General features: G+C 49.8%; 1 protein-coding gene across 3 annotated transcripts in view; it reads right to left on the bottom strand.

Moving 5' to 3' along the window:
• LOC121559716 (inhibitor of apoptosis protein-like) overlaps nt 1-20,704 on the bottom strand; it is an 82,598-nt gene extending 61,894 nt beyond the window's left edge. For all 3 annotated transcript variants that reach the window (XM_041872825.2, XM_045212907.1, XM_045212908.1), the window contains exons 1-3: nt 20,405-20,704; nt 16,581-16,695; nt 5,639-5,804 (exon numbers count right to left, since the gene is read on the bottom strand). In XM_041872825.2, the coding sequence (XP_041728759.2) occupies nt 5,639-5,804; nt 16,581-16,695; nt 20,405-20,498 (375 nt within the window). In that variant the 5' untranslated portion in view covers nt 20,499-20,704. The remainder of the gene's footprint in view (nt 1-5,638; nt 5,805-16,580; nt 16,696-20,404) is intronic.
• Nucleotides 20,705-23,815: the final 3,111 nt, after the last annotated feature.

The following is a 23,815-nucleotide window of genomic DNA, read 5'->3' as shown; positions in this document are numbered from 1 at the left end:
CTATTTGCACTTTTTACGCTGCTGCTACTCTGTTAATTATTTATGCATAGTCACTTTAACTCTACCCACATGTACAGTGGGGGAAAAAAAGTATTTAGTCAGCCACCAATTGTGCAAGTTCTCCCACTTAAAAAGATGAGAGAGGCCTGTAATTTTCATCATAGGTACACGTCAACTATGACAGACAAAATGAGAAATAAAATTCCAGAAAATCACATAGTAGGATTTTTAATGAATTTATTTGCAAATTATGGTGGAAAATAAGTATTTGGTCAATAACAAAAGTTTCTCAATACTTTGTTATATACCCTTTGTTGGCAATGACACAGGTCAAACGTTTTCTGTAAGGTTTTCACACACTGTTGCTGGTATTTTGGCCCATTCCTCCATGCAGATCTCCTCTAGAGCAGTGATGTTTTGGGGCTGTCGCTGGGCAACACGGACTTTCAACTCCCTCCAAAGATTTTCTATGGGGTTGAGATCTGGAGGCCACTCCAGGACCTTGAAATGCTTCTTACGAAGCCACTCCTTCGTTGCCCGGGCGGTGTGTTTGGGATCATTGTCATGCTGAAAGTCCCAGCCACGTTTCATCTTCAATGCCCTTGCTGATGGAAGGAGGTTTTCACTCCAAATCTCACGATACATGGCCCCATTCATTCTTTCCTTTACATGGATCCGTCGTCCTGGTCCCTTTGCAGAAAAACAGCCCCAAAGCATGATGTTTCCACCCCCATGCTTCAGTAGGTATGGTGCAACTCAGCATTCTTTGTCCTCCAATCACGACGAGTTGAGTTTTTACCTAAAAGTTCTATTTTGGTTTCATCTGACCATATGACATTCTCCCAATCCTCTTCTGGATCATCCAAATGCACTCTAGCAAACTTCAGACGGGCCTGGACATGTACTGGCTTAAGCAGGGGGACACGTCTTTCACTGCAGGATTTGAGTCCCTGGCGGCGTAGTGTGTTACTGATGGTAGGCTTTGTTACTTTGGTCCCAGCTCTCTGCAGGTCATTCACTAGGTCCCCCCGTGTGGTTCTGGGATTTTTGCTCACCATTCTTGTGATCATTTTGACCCCACGGGGTGAGAACTTGCGTGGAGCCCCAGATCGAGGGAGATTATCAGTGGTCTTGTATGTCTTCCATTTCCTAATAATTGCTCCCACAGTTGATTTCTTCAAACCAAGCTGCTTACCTATTGCAGATTCAGTCTTCCCAGCCTGGTGCAGGTCTACAATTTTGTTTCTGGTGTCCTTTGACAGCTCTTTGGTCTTGGCCATAGTGGAGTTTGGAGTGTGACTGTTTGAGGTTGTGGACAGGTGTCTTTTATACTGATAACAAGTTCAAACAGGTGCCATTAATAGGGTAACGAGTGGAGGACAGAGGAGCCTCTTAAAGAAGAAGTTACAGGTCTGTGAGAGCCAGAAATCTTGCTTGTTTGTAGGTGACCAAATACTTATTTTCCACCATCATTTGCAAATAAATTCATTAAAAATCCTACAATGTGATTTTCTGGATTTTTTTCTTCTCAATTTGTCTGTCATAGTTGACGTGTACCTATGATGAAAATTACAGGCCTCTCTCATCTTTTTAAGTGGGAGAACTTGCACAATTGGTGGCTGACTAAATACTTTTTTTCCCCACTGTACATATTACCTCAACTACCTCAACTAGCCGGTGCCCCCGCACATTGACTTTGCACCGGTACCCCCCTGTATATACAGTGGGGAGAACAAGTATTTGATACACTGCCGATTTTGCAGGTTTTCCTACTTACAAAGCATGTAGAGGTCTGTAATTTTTATCATAGGTACACTTCAACTGTGAGAGACGGAATCTAAAACAAACATCCAGAAAATCACATTGTATGATTTTTAAGTAATTAATTTGCATTTTATTGCATGACATAAGTATTTGATACATCAGAAAAGCAGAACTTAATATTTGGTACAGAAACCTTTGTTCACAATTACAGAGATCATACGTTTCCTGTAGATCTTGACCAGGTTTGCACACACTGCAGCAGGGATTTTGGCCCACTCCTCCATACAGACCTTCTCCAGATCCTTCAGGTTTCGGGGCTGTCGCTGGGCAATACGGACTTTCAGCTCCCTCCAAAGATGTTCTATTGGGTTCAGGTCTGGAGACTGGCTAGGCCACTCCAGGACCTTGAGATGCTTCTGACGGAGCCACTCCTTAGTTGCCCTGGCTGTGTGTTTCGGGTCGTTGTCATGCTGGAAGACCCAGCCACGAACCATCTTCAATGCTATTACTGAGGGAAGGAGGTTGTTGGCCAAGATCTCGCGATACATGGCCCCATCCATCCTCCCCTCAATATGGTGCAGTCGTCCTGTCCCCTTTGCACAAACGCATCCCCAAAGAATGATGTTTCCACCTCCATGCTTCATGGTTGGGATGGTGTTCTTGGGGTTGTACTCATCCTTCTTCTTCCTCCAAACACGGCGAGTGGAGTTTAGACCAAAAAGCTCTATTTTTGTCTCATCAGACCACATGGCCTTCTCCCATTCCTCCTCTGGATCATCCAGATGGTCATTGGCAAACTTCAGACGGGCCTGGACATGCGCTGGCTTGAGCAGGGGGACCTTGCGTGCGCTGCATGATTTTAATCCATGACGGCGTAGTGTGTTACTAATGGTTTTCTTTGAGACTGTGGTCCCAGCTCTCTTCAGGTCATTGACCAGGTCCTGCCGTGTAGTTCTGGGCTGATCCTCACCTTCCTCATGATCATTGATGCCCCACGAGGTGAGATCTTGCATGGAGCCCCAGACCAAGGGTGATTGACCGTCATCTTGAACTTCTTCCATTTTCTAATAATTGCGCCAACAGTTGTTGCCTTCTCACCAAGCTGCTTGCCTATTGTCCTGTAGCCCATCCCAGCCTTGTGCAGGTCTACAATTTTATCCCTGATGTCCTTACACAGCTCTCTGGTCTTGGCCATTGTGGAGAGGTTGGAGTCTGTTTGATTGAGTGTGTGGACAGGTGTCTTTTATACAGGTAACGAGTTCAAACAGGTGCAGTTAATACAGGTAATGAGTGGAGAACAGGAGGGCTTCTTAAAGAAAAACTAACAGGTCTGTGAGAGCCGGAATTCTTACTGGTTGGTAGGTGATCAAATACTTATGTCATGCAATAAAATGCAAATTCATTACTTAAAAATCATACAATGTGATTTTCTGGATTTTTGTTTTAGATTCCGTCTCTCACAGTTGAAGTGTACCTATGATAAAAATTACAGACCTCTACATGCTTTGTAAGTAGAAAAACCTGCAAAATCGGCAGTGTATCAAATACTTGTTCTCCCCACTGTATAGCCTCCCTACTGTTATTTTATTTTACTTCTGCTCTTTTTTTCTCAACGCTTTTTTGTTGTTTTATTTTACTTTTTTATTAAAAAATAAATGCATTGTTGGTTAAGGGCTGTAAGTAAGCATTTCACTAATGTCTACACCTGTTGTATTCGGCGCATGTGGCCAATAAAATTTGATTTGAGAGGAGAGGAGAGCAGAGAGGAACAGAGGAGAGAGGAGAGCAGAGAGGAACAGAGGAGAGAGGAGAGCAGAGTGGAACAGAGGAGAGGAGAGACGGTTGGAGGAGAGGAGAGGAGAGAGGGGTGGAACAGAGGAGAGGAGAGAGGGGTGGAACAGAGGAGAGGAGAGAGGGGTGGAGGAGAGGAGAGGAGAGAGGGGTGGAGGAGAGGAGAGGAGAGAGGGGGTGGAGGAGAGGAGAGAGGGGTGGAACAGAGGAGAGGAGAGAGGGGTGGAACAGAGGAGAGGAGAGGGGAGAGGGGGTGGAGGAGAGGAGAGAGGGGGTGGAGGAGAGGAGAGGAGAGGAGAGAGGAGAGGAGAGAGGGGTGGAACAGAGGAGAGGAGAGAGGGGTGGAACAGAGGAGAGGAGAGAGGGGTGGAGGAGAGGAGAGGAGAGAGGGGTGGAACAGAGGAGAGGAGAGAGGGGTGGAACAGAGGAGAGGAGAGAGGGGTGGAACAGAGGAGAGGAGAGAGGAGAGGAGAGGAGAGGAGAGGAGAGGAGAGGAGAGGAGAGGAGAGGAGAGGAGAGGAGAGGAGAGGAGAGAGGGGTGGAGGAGAGGGGTGGAACAGAGGAGAGGAGAGAGGGGTGGAACAGAGGAGAGGAGAGAGGGGTGGAGGAGAGGAGAGAGGGGTGGAGGAGAGGAGAGGAGAGAGGGGGTGGAGGAGAGGAGAGGAGAGAGGGGTGGAACAGAGGAGAGGAGAGAGGGTGGAACAGAGGAGAGAGGGGTGGAGGAGAGGAGAGAGGGGTGGAGGAGAGAGAGGAAAGAGGAACAGAGGAGAGAGACAGGAAGGGAGATGGAAGGAGAAAAGGAGAGAGGAGTAAGGCCAAGTGCGCACCACCGGCAATCCGGATGGGACCCAAAGTGGCTTAAAATTGACAGACTGAAGCCGTGGCTATATACACTACGCCACATGGTTAGTCAAATTTTCTTTAATTAGGCTAAGGGCTAAAAATGTTTGTGCATATTTAGTCTGTCATGGGTCTGGGCGCACTCAACATCGAGGAGGAGGAGAGACCATGTGGAGAAGACACATGGATCCATTCTGGTTGGCCTCCAGGACAGCCTAGACCGGAGGTTGCTGTAATTAGGTCATGGATCCATATCTTGTTGGCCTCCAGGACAGCCTAGACCGGAGGTTGCTGTAATTAGGTCATGGATCCATTCTTGTTGGCCTCCAGGACAGCCTAGACCGGAGGTTTCAACAGCTGGAGATTCTGGGGGCCTTCAGTGTGTTGAGACCTCAGGCTGCGTTCTCTAGTGAGAGGATGAACACCTTTAACCTTTAACCTGACCCCCCTCTCCAGGCGCCAGAGGCTGCTGTACCTCGTACAAGCAACATGCTAGTTGGAGCATTCAAGGTATGGCATGAGTGTCACAATCTTTTGAAGAGACCATTTTAGGCCAGTGTCAAGATAAACCTTTTTATTTCAGAAAGAAAGTCTCTGTTGTGTTTCTTTAGATGGCTGCAGCACTCACCCTTAAATTGCATCCTGTATACTATAATAATTTTACCAATACGTTATTGAGCTAATTTCTGGGGGTGGAAATTAAATTTGAGATGGTTTATTTGAGTTTTTTCCTTTTAAAAAAAGTCAGCAGAACTAAGCTTTTCAGTACTTATACATATACGTACTGAATGTACATTTACATTTACTGTTATGACTGCATGCATAGAGAAGAGAAGACTAGAGAGTGAACAGAATATCTGGGGAATGACCTGTGATATATAGGCCTAAAGGCAGAGACAATAAGAAGACACAGTGGCAGAATAAATTCAACTACATCTTTGTTTCATGAGATTACAGGGTTGTGCAATAACAATATGTTCCGGGATATTCCGTAATATTGATCATGTGAAATACAGGTTGTGTTGAGGGTCAAAGTCCATGAGATGTCCATTTTAGTTTTTGTTTGTTCATGAATTTTTTATGTCTTTCTGTCAATGAATTATTTTCCTATCGCAGTGTATTTTCTTGTACGTAAAACAAATATTTGCAAATATCAGACAAATAAATATCTAATCACCATCACTCTCACCACAACCATCATCATCACCCCAACTGTGGTAGAATAAGTGAAGTACTATCTCACCGGTATGACCGGGGCGCTGCGTAGCGGAGAGAAGGCGGAGTGTGAGGAGGAGAGGAGGTTGGCTGTGGAGGGGAGAGTCTGGATGAAGGAGCAGGAGGGAGAGAGCTGTCGGTGTCTCTCAGTAGGACAGTCCCCTGTCTGCCAGCCCTCCGCCGTCACGTTACACCTGGAGCAGGAACAAATCAATTAAGATAAACGCCGACGTTCTGTACATTACCTAGGAAATAATGGACGACTCCGCCTTGTCCCTTTGCGGAGTTCATTTTTAAAAGGTAACGTACAGAACGGAGCCGCTTATCCCGTTTATACCACAGTTGCTAAAGAAAACAATACTAAAGGAGACATTTACCGGTACAAAAACATTTTTGTTAATTTTATTTATATAAAAAGACAATTCATACTTTCTCATCTTCTGGTTGCTAGAGACGTGACCCAGTCGTTAGGGTTATGGTTTGTTCTATATTTATGGACGCCAGTATAGAACCATCACCCACCTGAAACACTGCCCCCTGTCACCAACCCCAGTATAGAACCATCACCCACCTGAAACACAGCCCCGTCTCCAACCCCAGTATAGAACCATCACCCACCTGAAACACTGCCCCCTGTCTCCAACCCCAGTATAGAACCATCACCCACCTGAAACACAGCCCCCTGTCTCCAACCCCAGTATAGAACCATCACCCACCTGAAACACTGCCCCCTGTCTCCAACCCCAGTATAGAACCATCACCCACCTGAAACACTGCCCCCTGTCTCCAACCCCAGTATAGAACCATCACCCACCTGAAACACTGCCCCCTGTCTCCAACCCCAGTATAGAACCATCACCCACCTGAAACACTGCCCCCTGTCTCCAACCCCAGTATAGAACCATCACCCACCTGAAACACTGCCCCCTGTCTCCAACCATCACCCACCTGAAACACTGCCCCCTGTCTCCAACCATCACCCACCTGAAACACTGCCCCCTGTCTCCAACCCCAGTATAGAACCATCACCCACCTGAAACACTGCCCCCTGTCTCCAACCCCAGTATAGAACCATCACCCACCTGAAACACTGCTCCCTGTCTCCAACCCCAGTATAGAACCATCACCCACCTGAAACACTGCCCCTGTCTCCAACCCCAGTATAGAACCATCACCCACCTGAAACACTGCCCCCTGTCTCCAACCCCAGTATAGAACCATCACCCACCTGAAACACTGCCCCCTGTCTCCAACCCCAGTATAGAACCATCACCCACCTGAAACACTGCACCCTGTCTCCAACCCCAGTATAGAACCATCACCCACCTGAAACACTGCCCCCTGTCTCCAACCCCAGTATAGAACCATCACCCACCTGAAACACTGCCCCCTGTCTCCAACCATCACCCACCTGAAACACTGCCCCCTGTCTCCAACCCCAGTATAGAACCATCACCCACCTGAAACACTGCCCCCTGTCTCCAACCCCAGTATAGAACCATCACCCACATGAAACACTGCCCCCTGTCTCCAACCCCAGTATAGAACCATCACCCACCTGAAACACTGCCCCTGTCTCCAACCCCAGTATAGAACCATCACCCACCTGAAACACTGCACCCTGTCTCCAACCCCAGTATAGAACCATCACCCACCTGAAACACTGCCCCCTGTCTCCAACCCCAGTATAGAACCAGCACCCACCTGAAACACTGCCCCCTGTCTCCAACCCCAGTATAGAACCATCACCCACCTGAAACACTGCCCCCTGTCTCCAACCCCAGTATAGAACCATCACCCACCTGAAACACTGCCCCCTGTCTCCAACCATCACCCACCTGAAACACTGCCCCCTGTCTCCAACCCCAGTATAGAACCATCACCCACCTGAAACACTGCACCCGGTCTCCAACCCCAGTATAGAACCATCACCCACCTGAAACACTGCTCCCTGTCTCCAACCCCAGTATAGAACCATCACCCACCTGAAACACTGCCCCTGTCTCCAACCCCAGTATAGAACCATCACCCACCTGAAACACTGCCCCCTGTCTCCAACCATCACCCACCTGAAACACTGCCCCCTGTCTCCAACCCCCAGTATAGAACCATCACCCACCTGAAACACTGCACCCTGTCTCCAACCCCAGTATAGAACCATCACCCACCTGAAACACTGCACCCTGTCTCCAACCCCAGTATAGAACCATCACCCACCTGAAACACTGCCCTCTGTCTCCAACCCCAGTATAGAACCATCACCCACCTGAAACACTGCCCCCTGTCTCCAACCCCAGTATAGAACCATCACCCACCTGAAACACTGCCCCCTGTCTCCAACCCCAGTATAGAACCATCACCCACCTGAAACACTGCCCCCTGTCTCCAACCATCACCCACCTGAAACACTGCCCCCTGTCTCCAACCCCAGTATAGAACCATCACCCACCTGAAACACTGCCCCCCTGTCTCCAACCCCAGTATAGAACCATCACCCACCTGAAACACTGCACCCTGTCTCCAACCCCAGTATAGAACCATCACCCACCTGAAACACTGCCCCCTGTCTCCAACCCCAGTATAGAACCATCACCCACCTGAAACACTGCCCCCTGTCTCCAACCATCACCCACCTGAAACACTGCCCCCTGTCTCCAACCCCAGTATAGAACCATCACCCACCTGAAACACTGCCCCCTGTCTCCAACCCCCAGTATAGAACCATCACCCACCTGAAACACTGCACCCGGTCTCCAACCCCAGTATAGAACCATCACCCACCTGAAACACTGCCCCCTGTCTCCAACCCCAGTATAGAACCATCACCCACCTGAAACACTGCACCCTGTCTCCAACCCCAGTATAGAACCATCACCCACCTGAAACACTGCCCCCTGTCTCCAACCCCAGTATAGAACCATCACCCACCTGAAACACTGCCCCCTGTCTCCAACCATCACCCACCTGAAATACTGTCCCCTGTCTCCAACCCCAGTATAGAACCATCACCCACCTGAAACACTGCCCCCTGTCTCCAACCCCAGTATAGAACCATCACCCACCTGAAACACTGCACCCTGTCCCCAACCCCAGTATAGAACCATCACCCACCTGAAACACTGCCCCCTGTCTCCAACCCCAGTATAGAACCATCACCCACCTGAAACACTGCCCCCTGTCTCCAACCATCACCCACCTGAAACACTGCCCCCTGTCTCCAACCCCAGTATAGAACCATCACCCACCTGAAACACTGCACCCTGTCCCCAACGCCAGTATAGAACCATCACCCACCTGAAACACTGCCCCCTGTCTCCAACCCCAGTATAGAACCATCACCCACCTGAAACACTGCCCCCTGTCTCCAACCCCAGTATAGAACCATCACCCACCTGAAACACTGCCCCCTGTCTCCAACCCCAGTATAGAACCATCAACCACCTGAAACACTGCCCCCTGTCTCCAACCCCAGTATAGAACCATCACCCACCTGAAACACTGCACCCTGTCTCCAACCCCAGTATAGAACCATCACCCACCTGAAACACTGCCCCCTGTCTCCAACCCCAGTATAGAACCATCACCCACCTGAAACACTGCCCCCTGTCTCCAACCATCACCCACCTGAAACACTGCCCCCTGTCTCCAACCCCAGTATAGAACCATCACCCACCTGAAACACTGCCCCTGTCTCCAACCCCAGTATAGAACCATCACCCACATGAAACACTGCCCCTGTCTCCAACCCCAGTATAGAACCATCACCCACCTGAAACACTGCCCCCTGTCTCCAACCCCAGTATAGAACCATCACCCACCTGAAACACTGCACCCTGTCTCCAACCCCAGTATAGAACCATCATCCACCTGAAACACTGCACCCTGTCTCCAACCCCAGTATAGAACCAGCACCCACCTGAAACACTGCCCCCTGTCTCCAACCCCAGTATAGAACCATCACCCACCTGAAACACTGCCCCCTGTCTCCAACCCCAGTATAGAACCATCACCCACCTGAAACACTGCCCCCTGTCTCCAACCATCACCCACCTGAAACACTGCCCCCTGTCTCCAACCCCAGTATAGAACCATCACCCACCTGAAACACTGCACCCGGTCTCCAACCCCAGTATAGAACCATCACCCACCTGAAACACTGCTCCCTGTCTCCAACCCCAGTATAGAACCATCACCCACCTGAAACACTGCCCCCTGTCTCCAACCCCAGTATAGAACCATCACCCACCTGAAACACTGCCCCCTGTCTCCAACCATCACCCACCTGAAACACTGCCCCCTGTCTCCAACCCCAGTATAGAACCATCACCCACCTGAAACACTGCACCCTGTCTCCAACCCCAGTATAGAACCATCACCCACCTGAAACACTGCACCCTGTCTCCAACCCCAGTATAGAACCATCACCCACCTGAAACACTGCCCCTGTCTCCAACCCCAGTATAGAACCATCACCCACCTGAAACACTGCCCCCTGTCTCCAACCCCAGTATAGAACCATCACCCACCTGAAACACTGCACCCTGTCTCCAACCCCAGTATAGAACCATCACCCACCTGAAACACTGCCCCCTGTCTCCAACCCCAGTATAGAACCATCACCCACCTGAAACACTGCCCCCTGTCTCCAACCATCACCCACCTGAAACACTGCCCCCTGTCTCCAACCCCAGTATAGAACCATCACCCACCTGAAACACTGCCCCCTGTCTCCAACCCCAGTATAGAACCATCACCCACCTGAAACACTGCACCCGGTCTCCAACCCCAGTATAGAACCATCACCCACCTGAAACACTGCCCCCTGTCTCCAACCCCAGTATAGAACCATCACCCACCTGAAACACTGCACCCTGTCTCCAACCCCAGTATAGAACCATCACCCACCTGAAACACTGCCCCCTGTCTCCAACCCCAGTATAGAACCATCACCCACCTGAAACACTGCCCCCTGTCTCCAACCATCACCCACCTGAAATACTGTCCCCTGTCTCCAACCCCAGTATAGAACCATCACCCACCTGAAACACTGCCCCCTGTCTCCAACCCCAGTATAGAACCATCACCCACCTGAAACACTGCACCCTGTCCCCAACCCCAGTATAGAACCATCACCCACCTGAAACACTGCCCCCTGTCTCCAACCCCAGTATAGAACCATCACCCACCTGAAACACTGCCCCCTGTCTCCAACCATCACCCACCTGAAATACTGTCCCCTGTCTCCAACCCCAGTATAGAACCATCACCCACCTGAAACACTGCCCCCTGTCTCCAACCCCAGTATAGAACCATCACCCACCTGAAACACTGCACCCTGTCCCCAACCCCAGTATAGAACCATCACCCACCTGAAACACTGCCCCCTGTCTCCAACCCCAGTATAGAACCATCACCCACCTGAAACACTGCCCCCTGTCTCCAACCATCACCCACCTGAAACACTGCCCCCTGTCTCCAACCCCAGTATAGAACCATCACCCACCTGAAACACTGCACCCTGTCCCCAACCCCAGTATAGAACCATCACCCACCTGAAACACTGCACCCTGTCCCCAACGCCAGTATAGAACCATCACCCACCTGAAACACTGCCCCCTGTCTCCAACCCCCAGTATAGAACCATCACCCACCTGAAACACTGCCCCTGTCTCCAACCCCAGTATAGAACCATCACCCACCTGAAACACTGCCCCCTGTCTCCAACCCCAGTATAGAACCATCACCCACCTGAAACACTGCCCCTGTCTCCAACCCCAGTATAGAACCATCACCCACCTGAAACACTGCACCCTGTCTCCAACCCCAGTATAGAACCATCACCCACCTGAAACACTGCCCCCTGTCTCCAACCCCAGTATAGAACCATCACCCACCTGAAACACTGCCCCCTGTCTCCAACCATCACCCACCTGAAACACTGCCCCCTGTCTCCAACCCCAGTATAGAACCATCACCCACCTGAAACACTGCCCCTGTCTCCAACCCCAGTATAGAACCATCACCCACCTGAAACACTGCCCCTGTCTCCAACCATCACCCACCTGAAACACTGCCCCTGTCTCCAACCCCAGTATAGAACCATCACCCACCTGAAACACTGCCCCCTGTCTCCAACCCCAGTATAGAACCATCACCCACATGAAACACTGCCCCCTGTCTCCAACCCCAGTATAGAACCATCACCCACCTGAAACACTGCCCCCTGTCTCCAACCCCAGTATAGAACCATCACCCACCTGAAACACTGCACCCTGTCTCCAACCCCAGTATAGAACCATCACCCACCTGAAACACTGCACCCTGTCTCCAACCCCAGTATAGAACCAGCACCCACCTGAAACACTGCCCCCTGTCTCCAACCCCAGTATAGAACCATCACCCACCTGAAACACTGCCCCTGTCTCCAACCCCAGTATAGAACCATCACCCACCTGAAACACTGCCCCCTGTCTCCAACCCCAGTATAGAACCATCACCCACCTGAAACACTGCCCCCTGTCTCCAACCATCACCCACCTGAAACACTGCCCCCTGTCTCCAACCCCAGTATAGAACCATCACCCACCTGAAACACTGCACCCGGTCTCCAACCCCAGTATAGAACCATCACCCACCTGAAACACTGCTCCCTGTCTCCAACCCCAGTATAGAACCATCACCCACCTGAAACACTGCCCCCTGTCTCCAACCCCAGTATAGAACCATCACCCACCTGAAACACTGCCCCCTGTCTCCAACCATCACCCACCTGAAACACTGCCCCCTGTCTCCAACCCCAGTATAGAACCATCACCCACCTGAAACACTGCACCCTGTCTCCAACCCCAGTATAGAACCATCACCCACCTGAAACACTGCACCCTGTCTCCAACCCCAGTATAGAACCATCACCCACCTGAAACACTGCCCCCTGTCTCCAACCCCAGTATAGAACCATCACCCACCTGAAACACTGCCCTCTGTCTCCAACCCCAGTATAGAACCATCACCCACCTGAAACACTGCCCCCTGTCTCCAACCCCAGTATAGAACCATCACCCACCTGAAACACTGCACCCTGTCTCCAACCCCAGTATAGAACCATCACCCACCTGAAACACTGCCCCCTGTCTCCAACCCCAGTATAGAACCATCACCCACCTGAAACACTGCCCCCTGTCCCCAACCATCACCCACCTGAAACACTGCCCCCTGTCTCCAACCCCAGTATAGAACCATCACCCACCTGAAACACTGCACCCGGTCTCCAACCCCAGTATAGAACCATCACCCACCTGAAACACTGCCCCCTGTCTCCAACCCCCAGTATAGAACCATCACCCACCTGAAACACTGCACCCTGTCTCCAACCCCAGTATAGAACCATCACCCACCTGAAACACTGCCCCCTGTCTCCAACCCCAGTATAGAACCATCACCCACCTGAAACACTGCCCCCTGTCTCCAACCATCACCCACCTGAAATACTGTCCCCTGTCTCCAACCCCAGTATAGAACCATCACCCACCTGAAACACTGCCCCCTGTCTCCAACCCCAGTATAGAACCATCACCCACCTGAAACACTGCACCCTGTCTCCAACCATCACCCACCTGAAACACTGCCCCCTGTCTCCAACCATCACCCACCTGAAACACTGCCCCCTGTCTCCAACCCCAGTATAGAACCATCACCCACCTGAAACACTGCCCCTAACTCCAACCCCAGTATAGAACCATCACCCACCTGAAACACTGCCCCCTGTCTCCAACCATCACCCACCTGAAACACTGCCCCTGTCTCCAACCCCAGTATAGAACCATCACCCACCTGAAACACTGCACCCTGTCCCCAACGCCAGTATAGAACCATCACCCACCTGAAACACTGCCCCCTGTCTCCAACCCCAGTATAGAACCATCACCCACCTGAAACACTGCCCCCTGTCTCCAACCCCAGTATAGAACCATCACCCACCTGAAACACTGCCCCCTAACTCCAACCCCAGTATAGAACCATCACCCACCTGAAACACTGCCCCCTGTCTCCAACCATCACCCACCTGAAACACTGCACCCTGTCTCCAACCCCAGTATAGAACCATCACCCACCTGAAACACTGCCCCCTGTCTCCAACCCCAGTATAGAACCATCACCCACCTGAAACACTGCCCCCTGTCCCCAATGCCAGTATAGAACTATCACCCACCTGAAACACTGCCCCCTGTCTCCAACCCCAGTATAGAACCATCACCCACCTGAAACACTGCACCCTGTCTCCAACCCCAGTATAGAACCATCACCCACCTGAAACACTGCACCCTGTCCCCAACCCCAGTATAGAACCATCACCCACCTGAAACACTGCCCCCTGTCTCCAACCCCAGTATAGAACCATCACCCACCTGAAACACTGCCCCCTGTCTCCAACCCCAGTATAGAACCATCACCCACCTGAAACACTGCCCCCTGTCTCCAACCCCAGTATAGAACCATCACCCACCTGAAACACTGCCCCCTGTCTCCAACCCCAGTATAGAACCATCACCCACCTGAAACACTGCCCCCTGTCTCCAACCCCAGTATAGAACCATCACCCACCTGAAACACTGCCCCTGTCTCCAACCCCAGTATAGAACCATCACCCACCTGAAACACTGCCCCCTGTCTCCAACCATCACCCACCTGAAACACTGCTCCCTGTCTCCAACCCCAGTATAGAACCATCACCCACCTGAAACACTGCCCCCTGTCTCCAACCCCAGTATAGAACCATCACCCACCTGAAACACTGCACCCTGTCTCCAACCCCAGTATAGAACCATCACCCACATGAAACACTGCCCCCTGTCCCCAATGCCAGTATAGAACTATCACCCACCTGAAACACTGCCCCCTGTCTCCAACCCCAGTATAGAACCATCACCCACCTGAAACACTGCCCCCTGTCTCCAACCCCAGTATAGAACCATCACCCACCTGAAACACTGCCCCCTGTCCCCAATGCCAGTATAGAACTATCACCCACCTGAAACACTGCCCCCTGTCTCCAACCCCAGTATAGAACCATCACCCACCTGAAACACTGCCCCCTGTCTCCAACCCCAGTATAGAACCATCACCCACCTGAAACACTGCCCCCTGTCTCCAACCCCAGTATAGAACCATCACCCACCTGAAACACTGCACCCTGTCTCCAACCCCAGTATAGAACCATCACCCACCTGAAACACTGCCCCTGTCTCCAACCCCAGTATAGAACCATCACCCACCTGAAACACTGCTCCCTGTCTCCAACCCCAGTATAGAACCATCACCCACCTGAAACACTGCCCCCTGTCTCCAACCCCAGTATAGAACCATCACCCACCTGAAACACTGCACCCTGTCTCCAACCATCACCCACCTGAAACACTGCCCCCTGTCTCCAACCCCAGTATAGAACCATCACCCACCTGAAACACTGCCCCCTGTCTCCAACCCCAGTATAGAACCATCACCCACCTGAAACACTGCCCCCTGTCTCCAACCATCACCCACCTGAAACACTGCCCCCTGTCTCCAACCCCAGTATAGAACCATCACCCACCTGAAACACTGCACCCTGTCTCCAACCCCAGTATAGAACCATCACCCACCTGAAACACTGCACCCTGTCTCCAACCCCAGTATAGAACCATCACCCACCTGAAACACTGCCCCCTGTCTCCAACCCCAGTATAGAACCATCACCCACCTGAAACACTGCCCCCTGTCTCCAACCCCCAGTATAGAACCATCACCCACCTGAAACACTGCCCCCTGTCTCCAACCCCAGTATAGAACCATCACCCACCTGAAACACTGCCCCCTGTCTCCAACCCCAGTATAGAACCATCACCCACCTGAAACACTGCCCCCTGTCTCCAACCCCAGTATAGAACCATCACCCACCTGAAACACTGCCCCCTGTCTCCAACCCCAGTATAGAACCATCACCCACCTGAAACACTGCACCCTGTCCCCAACCATCACCCACCTGAAACACTGCCCCCTGTCTCCAACCCCAGTATAGAACCATCACCCACCTGAAACACTGCTCCCTGTCTCCAACCCCAGTATAGAACCATCACCCACCTGAAACACTGCCCCCTGTCTCCAACCCCAGTATAGAACCATCACCCACCTGAAACACTGCCCCTGTCTCCAACCCCAGTATAGAACCATCACCCACCTGAAACACTGCTCCCTGTCTCCAACCCCAGTATAGAACCATCACCCACCTGAAACACTGCCCCCTGTCTCCAACCCCAGTATAGAACCATCACCCACCTGAAACACTGCACCCTGTCTCCAACCCCAGTATAGAACCATCACCCACCTGAAACACTGCCCCCTGTCTCCAACCCCAGTATAGAACCATCACCCACCTGAAACACTGCCCCCTGTCTCCAACCCCAGTATAGAACCATCACCCACCTGAAACACTGCCCCTGTCTCCAACCCCAGTATAGAACCATCACCCACCTGAAACACTGCCCCCTGTCTCCAACCCCCAGTATAGAACCAGCACCCACCTGAAACACTGCCCCCTGTCTCCAACCCCAGTATAGAACCAGCACCCACCTGAAACACTGCCCCTGTCTCCAACCCCAGTATAGAACCATCACCCACCTGAAACACTGCCCCCTGTCTCCAACCCCAGTATAGAACCATCACCCACCTGAAACACTGCCCCCTGTCTCCAACCCCAGTATAGAACCATCACCCACCTGAAACACTGCCCCCTGTCTCCAACCATCACCCACCTGAAACACTGCCCCCTGTCTCCAACCCCAGTATAGAACCATCACCCACCTGAAACACTGCCCCCTGTCTCCAACCATCACCCACCTGAAACACTGCACCCTGTCTCCAACCCCAGTATAGAACCATCACCCACCTGAAACACTGCACCCTGTCCCCAACGCCAGTATAGAACCATCACCCACCTGAAACACTGCACCCTGTCCCCAACGCCAGTATAGAACCATCCTGCCCTCGCCAGGCTGCGCTCCGTTACCCCCAATGACGGGAACCGGGCGAAGGTGGAGATACGGAACAGTTCTGAGGGGAAAATAATAAACAGAACATTACTATGGTTATTAATAATCAACAACGTTACCTCTATTGCACTTTCTAACAATACTTGCAGAGCAAAATGCTTTAGTGTGTACACTACTTGGTGACGTAGTGTGTGTGTGTGTGTGAGTGTGAATATATATATATATTACACACACACACAGAGTACCAGTCAAAAGTTTGGACACACTTACTCATTCAAGGGCTTTTCTTTATTTCAAAACTATGAAATAACACATATGGGATCATGTAGTAACCAAAAAAAAGTGTTAAACAAATCAAAATATACTTCAAGTAGCCCTTTGCCTTGATGACAGGCACACTATTGGCCTTACAGGGAAGTGCTTACTTACAAGCCCTTAACCAACGATACAGTACAAAATAAAAAAGAGCAAATAATTAAAGAGCAGCAGTAAAATGAAATAACAGTAGGGAGGCTATATACAGGGGGTACCGGTACAGAGTCAATGGGAAATAACAGTAGGGAGGCTATATACAGGGGGTACCGTACAGAGTCAATGGGAAATAACAGTAGGGAGGCTATATACAGGGGGGGTACCGTACAGAGTCAATGGGAAATAACAGTAGGGAGGCTATATACAGGGGGTACCGGTACAGAGTCAATGGGAAATAACAGTAGGGAGGCTATATACAGGGGGGTACCGGTACAGAGTCAATGGGAAATAACAGTAGGGAGGCTATATACAGGGGGTACCGGTACAGAGTCAATGGGAAATAACAGTAGGGAGGCTATATACAGGGGGTACCAGTACAGAGTCAATGGGAAATAACAGTAGGGAGGCTATATACAGGGGGTACCGGTACAGAGTCAATGGGAAATAACAGTAGGGAGGCTATATACAGGGGGTACCGGTACAGAGTCAATGGGAAATAACAGTAGGGAGGCTATATACAGGGGGTACCGGTGCACAGAGTCAATGGGAAATAACAGTAGAGAGGCTATATACAGGGGGTACCGTCACAGAGTCAATGGGAAATAACAGTAGGGAGGCTATATACAGGGGGTACCGGTCACAGAGTCAATGGGAAATAACAGTAGGGAGGCTATATACAGGGGGGTACCGGTACAGAGTCAATGGGAAATAACAGTAGGGAGGCTATATACAGGGGGTACCGGTACAGAGTCAATGGGAAATAACAGTAGGGAGGCTATATACAGGGGGTACCGGTACAGAGTCAATGGGAAATAACAGTAGGGAGGCTATATACAGGGGGTACCAGTACAGAGGCTATATACAGGCTATATACAGGGGGTACCGGTACAGAGTCAATGGGAAATAACAGTAGGGAGGCTATATACAGGGGGTACCGGTACAGAGTCAATGGGAAATAACAGTAGGGAGGCTATATACAGGGGGTACCGGTACAGAGTCAATGGGAAATAACAGTAGAGAGGCTATATACAGGGGGTACCGGTACAGAGTCAATGGGAAATAACAGTAGGGAGGCTATATACAGGGGGTACCAGTACAGAGGCTATATACAGGCTATATACAGGGGGTACCGGTACAGAGTCAATGGGAAATAACAGTAGGGAGGCTATATACAGGGGGTACCGGTACAGAGTCAATGGGAAATAACAGTAGAGGGGCTATATACAGGGGGTACCGGTACAGAGTCAATGTGCGGGGGTACCGGTTAGTCAAGGTAATATGTACACTACCAGTCAAAAGTTTTAGAACACCTACTCATTCAAGAGTTTCTTTATTTTTACTATTTTCTACATTGTAGAATAATAGTGAAGACATCAAAACTATGAAATAACACATATGGAATCATGTAGTAACCAAAAAAGTGTTAAACAAATCTAAATATATTTTATATTTGAGATTCGTCAAATAGCCACCCTTAGCCTTGATGACAGCTTTGCACACATAATGATGGACTGTCGTTTCTCTTTGCTTATTTGAGCTGTTTTTGACATAATAGGCACACCTGTTAATTGAAATGCATTCCAGGTGACTACCTCATGAAGCTGGTTGAGAGAATGCCAAGAGTGTAAAGCTGTCATCAAGGCAAAGGGGTGGCTACTTTGACGAATCTCAAATATAAAATATATTTGATTTAACACTTTTTGGGGTAACACTTGAGCCCGTTGCTCCCAGCGCCTGGTGCAGGCCTCCGACAGATGGAGAAGCCCCGCTCGATCCAGAGCAGGGACGGAAGGTTGCAGACGTCGACTTCGAAATCGTAGTAGTAGGCACTGCGGCCGCAGACACAGGCACCCCCAGCCACGAAGGAGCAGGAAGATCAGGCTCCAGGACGGTGAAACTATTCGTTGTTTGTATCCTCTCCTGGCCTCTCGTTGGGAGTGTAGACTGCTTTGCTGGAGGTCGCTGTCTTCGGCTTCCACGGCTCCTGACATGCGACCATCGTTGATTTCCTTTCTCCTCATGCTGTGCTCCTTCGACGTTGCTATCGGATGGGGGAGCTCCGGGCAACACCGGCCAGTCGGATAACGCAAAAACGACAAGGTGGAGATGTATCCAACAAGCACGAACACCGTCCAGCCACCGGCATAGAAAATGTAAACATTCCATTCTGCGTTTTCCCCAGTTTCTTCCGTAGGCTGGCGACCTGCGTGATCAAGGAAGCCACCTCAAGACTATAATCCTCGGTAAGCAAACAATTGTCGTATTGGTACTCTGAGTGATCCAGTTTGTCCCGAAACAAAGCGTAGTAGATATAGCTCCTACAGTGCTGGAACCGTTCATTTAGTTCTCCAGACAAAGAGGGCTCCATTGCAAAACTCATCTGGTACCAACTTCGTTAGCTTGATGGCTAGCAGCTTAGCGTCTCTGTTAAGCAGGCTTTAACCCGTCTCTCGATGGCTAGAAACTTAGCTAGGTTAGTGGCTCTTTCAAGCAGACTTTAACCTGTCAGTCGGCAGTTAAGCGGGATTCCAGGACAAGAGATAGAGGTCCTAGCTGGTAAAAGCTAACCGCGATGCGGAATCCATGCAAAAACACGTTCAGTATTTATGTTTAACAAAGATTGTTTGTTATCTTAACTAAAACATAACCAGAGTGTTTCCAGCATACCGTGTTCAGCTGCGCACTCTGATGACTCCCGAGTGGCGCAGTGGTCTAAGGCACTGCATCGCAGTGATAACTGTGCCACTAGAGATCCTGGTTCGAATCCAGGCTCTGTCGCCGCCGGCCGCGACCGGGAGACTCATGGGCGGCGCACAATTGGCCCAGCGTCGTCCAGGGTAGGGGAGGGAATGTCCGGCAGGGATGTAGCTCAGTTGATAAAGCATGGCGTTTGCTACGCCAGGGTTGTGGGTTCAATTCCCACGGGGGGCCAGTATAAAAAAATATGTATTCACTAACTGTAAGTCGCTCTGGATAAGAGCGTCTGCTAAATGACTAAAATGTAAAATGTAAATGTAATGACATCAGACGTGTATAACATCTGTGTGTGTGTATAAGGTGTGTGTATAAGGTGTGTGTATAAGGTGTGTGTATAAGGTGTGTGTATAAGGTGTGTGTATAAGGTGTGTGTATAAGGTGTGTGTATAAGGTGTGTGTATAAGGTGTGTGTATAAGGTGTGTGTATAAGGTGTGTGTATAAGGTGTGTGTATAAGGTGTGTGTATAAGGTGTGTGTATAAGGTGTGTGTATAAGGTGTGTGTATAAGGTGTGTGTATAAGGTGTGTGTATAAGGTGTGTACCTGATGAATTGTCGTACTGCAGGTCTACTGGTGCTCCGTTCCGACAGAGACCCATGAGGAACGGGCTGTTCTGGAGCTGAACCAGGGTGTCCATTTACAGATAGGTTATAGAGGCTAGATATACAGGTTATAGAGTCTATACGGGTTAGAGAGTCTATACAGGTTATCGAGTCTATAGGGGTTAGAGAGTCTATACGGGTTAGAGAGTCTATACGGGTTAGAGAGGCTAGATATACAGGTTATCGAGTCTATACGGGTTAGAGAGTCTATACGGGTTAGAGAGGCTAGATATACAGGTTATCGAGTCTATAGGGGTTAGCGAGTCTATACGGGTTAGAGAGGCTAGATATACAGGTTATCGAGTCTATACGGGTTAGAGAGTCTATACGGGTTAGAGAGTCTATACGGGTTAGAGAGGCTAGATATACAGGTTATCGAGTCTATAGGGGTTAGAGAGTCTATACGGGTTAGAGTCTAGATATACGGGTTAGAGAGTCTATACGGGTTAGAGAGTCTAGATATACGGGTTAGAGAGTCTATACGGGTTAGAGAGTCTAGATATACGGGTTAGAGAGTCTAGATATACGGGTTAGAGAGTCTATACGGGTTAGAGAGTCTATACGGGTTAGAGTCTAGATATACGGGTTAGAGTCTAGATATACGGGTTAGAGAGTCTATACGGGTTAGAGAGTCTAGATATACGGGTTAGAGAGTCTATACAGGTTAGAGTCTAGATATACGGGTTAGAGTCTAGATATACGGGTTAGAGAGTCTATACGGGTTAGAGTCTAGATATACGGGTTAGAGTCTATACGGGTTAGATAGTAGATATACGGGTTATAGAATCTATACGGGTTATAGAGGCTAGATATAGCCTCTAGATCGAGTTTTTAGATCAAGAGTTTTAGATTCTAAATATAGGCTTAGAGAACAGGAAGGATAATTCTCCTCAGGGACAGAGGGATGAGTAACCCAGGGCAGGGGGAACACACACTCCCACTCTCTCACACACTCCCACACACTCTCACACACTCCCACACACTCTCACACACTCTCACACACTCTCACACACTCTCACACACTCTCACACACTCCCACACACTCCCACACACTCCCACACACTCCCACACACTCCCACACACTCCCACACACTCTCACACACTCTCACACACTCTCACACACTCTCACACACTCTCACACACTCTCACACACTCTCACACACTCTCACACTGAAGCTGGAACAAGTGAGCTGAAAGAAGTGATCGATGGAAACAGGCTGTTTCTCCCCTAATTTGTCCCATCAGCCTGTAAATTAAACTGAAAGGGTTTTCTGCTGAAACAGAAGGTCTGCTGAAACAGAAAGCTAAAGAGAAACAGAAAGTGATTGGATGGTGTCTGTCTGTCTGTCTGTCTGTCTGTGCTAGAAGAATAATAAATGCCATTGAGCAACCGCTTTTATCCAAAGCGACTTACAGTTATGCATGCATACATTTTATATATGGGTGGACCCAGGAATCGAACCCAATATCGTTGCAAGCACCATGCTCTACTAACGGTGCTATAGAGGACCTTCTGTCTGATACCACCAGAGTACGCCACACCACTCTGTCCCCTCCAGATGGACATCACTCCACAACTACTCACCTCTTCCCTGTAGACTGGTCTCACAGACTGCTAAAGCCCTGTCTCTTCCCTGTACCCTGGTCTCACAGACTGCTAAAGCCCTGTCTCTTCCCTGTACCCTGGTCTCACAGACTGCTAAAGCCCTGTCTCTTCCCTGTACCCTGGTCTCACAGACTGCTAAAGCCCTGTCTCTTCCCTGTACCCTGGTCTCACAGACTGCTAAAGCCCTGTCTCTTCCCTGTACCCTGGTCTCACAGACTGCTAAAGCCCTGTCTCTTCCCTGTACCCTGGTCTCACAGACTGCTAAAGCCCTGTCTCTTCCCTGTCCCCTGGTCTCACAGACTGCTAAAGCCCTGTCTCTTCCCTGTACCCTGGTCTCACAGACTGCTAAAGCCCTGTATCTTCCCTGTCCCCTGGTCTCACAGACTGCTAAAGCCCTGTCTCTTCCCTGTACCCTGGTCTCACAGACTGCTAAAGCCCTGTCTCTTCCCTGTCCCCTGGTCTCACAGACTGCTAAAGCCCTGTCTCTTCCCTGTCCCCTGGTCTCACAGACTGCTAAAGCCCTGTCTCTTCCCTGTCCCCTGGTCTCACAGACTGCTAAAGCCCTGTCTCTTCCCTGTCCCCTGGTCTCCCTGTCTCTTCCCTGTACCCTGGTCTCCCTGACACATCTCTGTCCCCTGGTCTCACCGTCTCCACTCTGAAAGCATGGCTGTGTGTATGGGGGCTGAGATATGGGGCTTGATGTGAATGTAAAACATGATGAATATGCACATAAACGCACGCGCTCTCTCTCTCACACACACACACACACACACAGCCCTGGGTATGGCGGGTCAGCCCTCTCCCCCTGAGTGGAACATCCCTCCTGGGGGACTTTTAGGTCTCCATGACAGCAGAGATTAACCAGGTATAAGGAAATAGAGATGTGTGTCTGAGAGGAATGTTCATGAGGAGAATAAAACGTCGTCCTCCTTCACTGCATCAAGGCTGATGGCACCTGTAGGACAGAAACACCACATTAAAGAGTCAATCTGCAGTTGCTACATCGATTTTTAAAAAACTTTTACATGAATTATATATACACTCATTGATTCATAATTTATAGATGCCTCATGAGCTTAGTTCAACTGTCATACTTCAATCAGAACCCACAATATAAACTTGTTTTATATGTACACAAACACTATAGCTTCAAAACATGGATATCATTAGCTAGGTTTCCAATTGGTGACAGCTCTTCATGAGAATATTTTTAAAAGCTTAGCGTGATGACATAGTGAACACAAAATGTACTTTTGTTTAAATCCTGATAGTTTTGTCACAAACTGTTGCGTTAAATAGCAAATGTGCCTCCTCTGGTCTTGGCAGGTGTGCTCTAGCCCACAGCTCGCAGATACAGTGCAGGAAGGTTTGTCAGTCTACATGATGAGATTATTATGGATTAAGAACGCTGATATTTGTATTAGTCAAACATCGATCATCGTGTCACCAGAATAAGGCCCTAGATAATTTATTGGACAGGAGCATCGAGATCACCACGCCCTTTCACCACCCTGTGAAGTTCATCATCATTTATTTCACCTGTAGCCTAATAAACTGCATGGTTTCCTGAGTCCTAGTGGGAGGACCACACAACATATCATCGCGTAACTCCAAATGTACTTAGATGTGGTTATTATATCAATATTTGCGCATAAAAGGAGTTTCCACCGCCATTCCTCACATAATACATTTTACCAACACAAAAAGATTCCATGTCGAGCGAACATTTATACAATTGTACCGAAA

This window comes from Coregonus clupeaformis, unplaced genomic scaffold (genome assembly GCF_020615455.1).
Source record: "Coregonus clupeaformis isolate EN_2021a unplaced genomic scaffold, ASM2061545v1 scaf0063, whole genome shotgun sequence".
Classification (NCBI taxonomy): Eukaryota; Metazoa; Chordata; class Actinopteri; order Salmoniformes; family Salmonidae; genus Coregonus; species Coregonus clupeaformis.
This window is presented reverse-complemented; position numbering and strand designations above follow the sequence as displayed.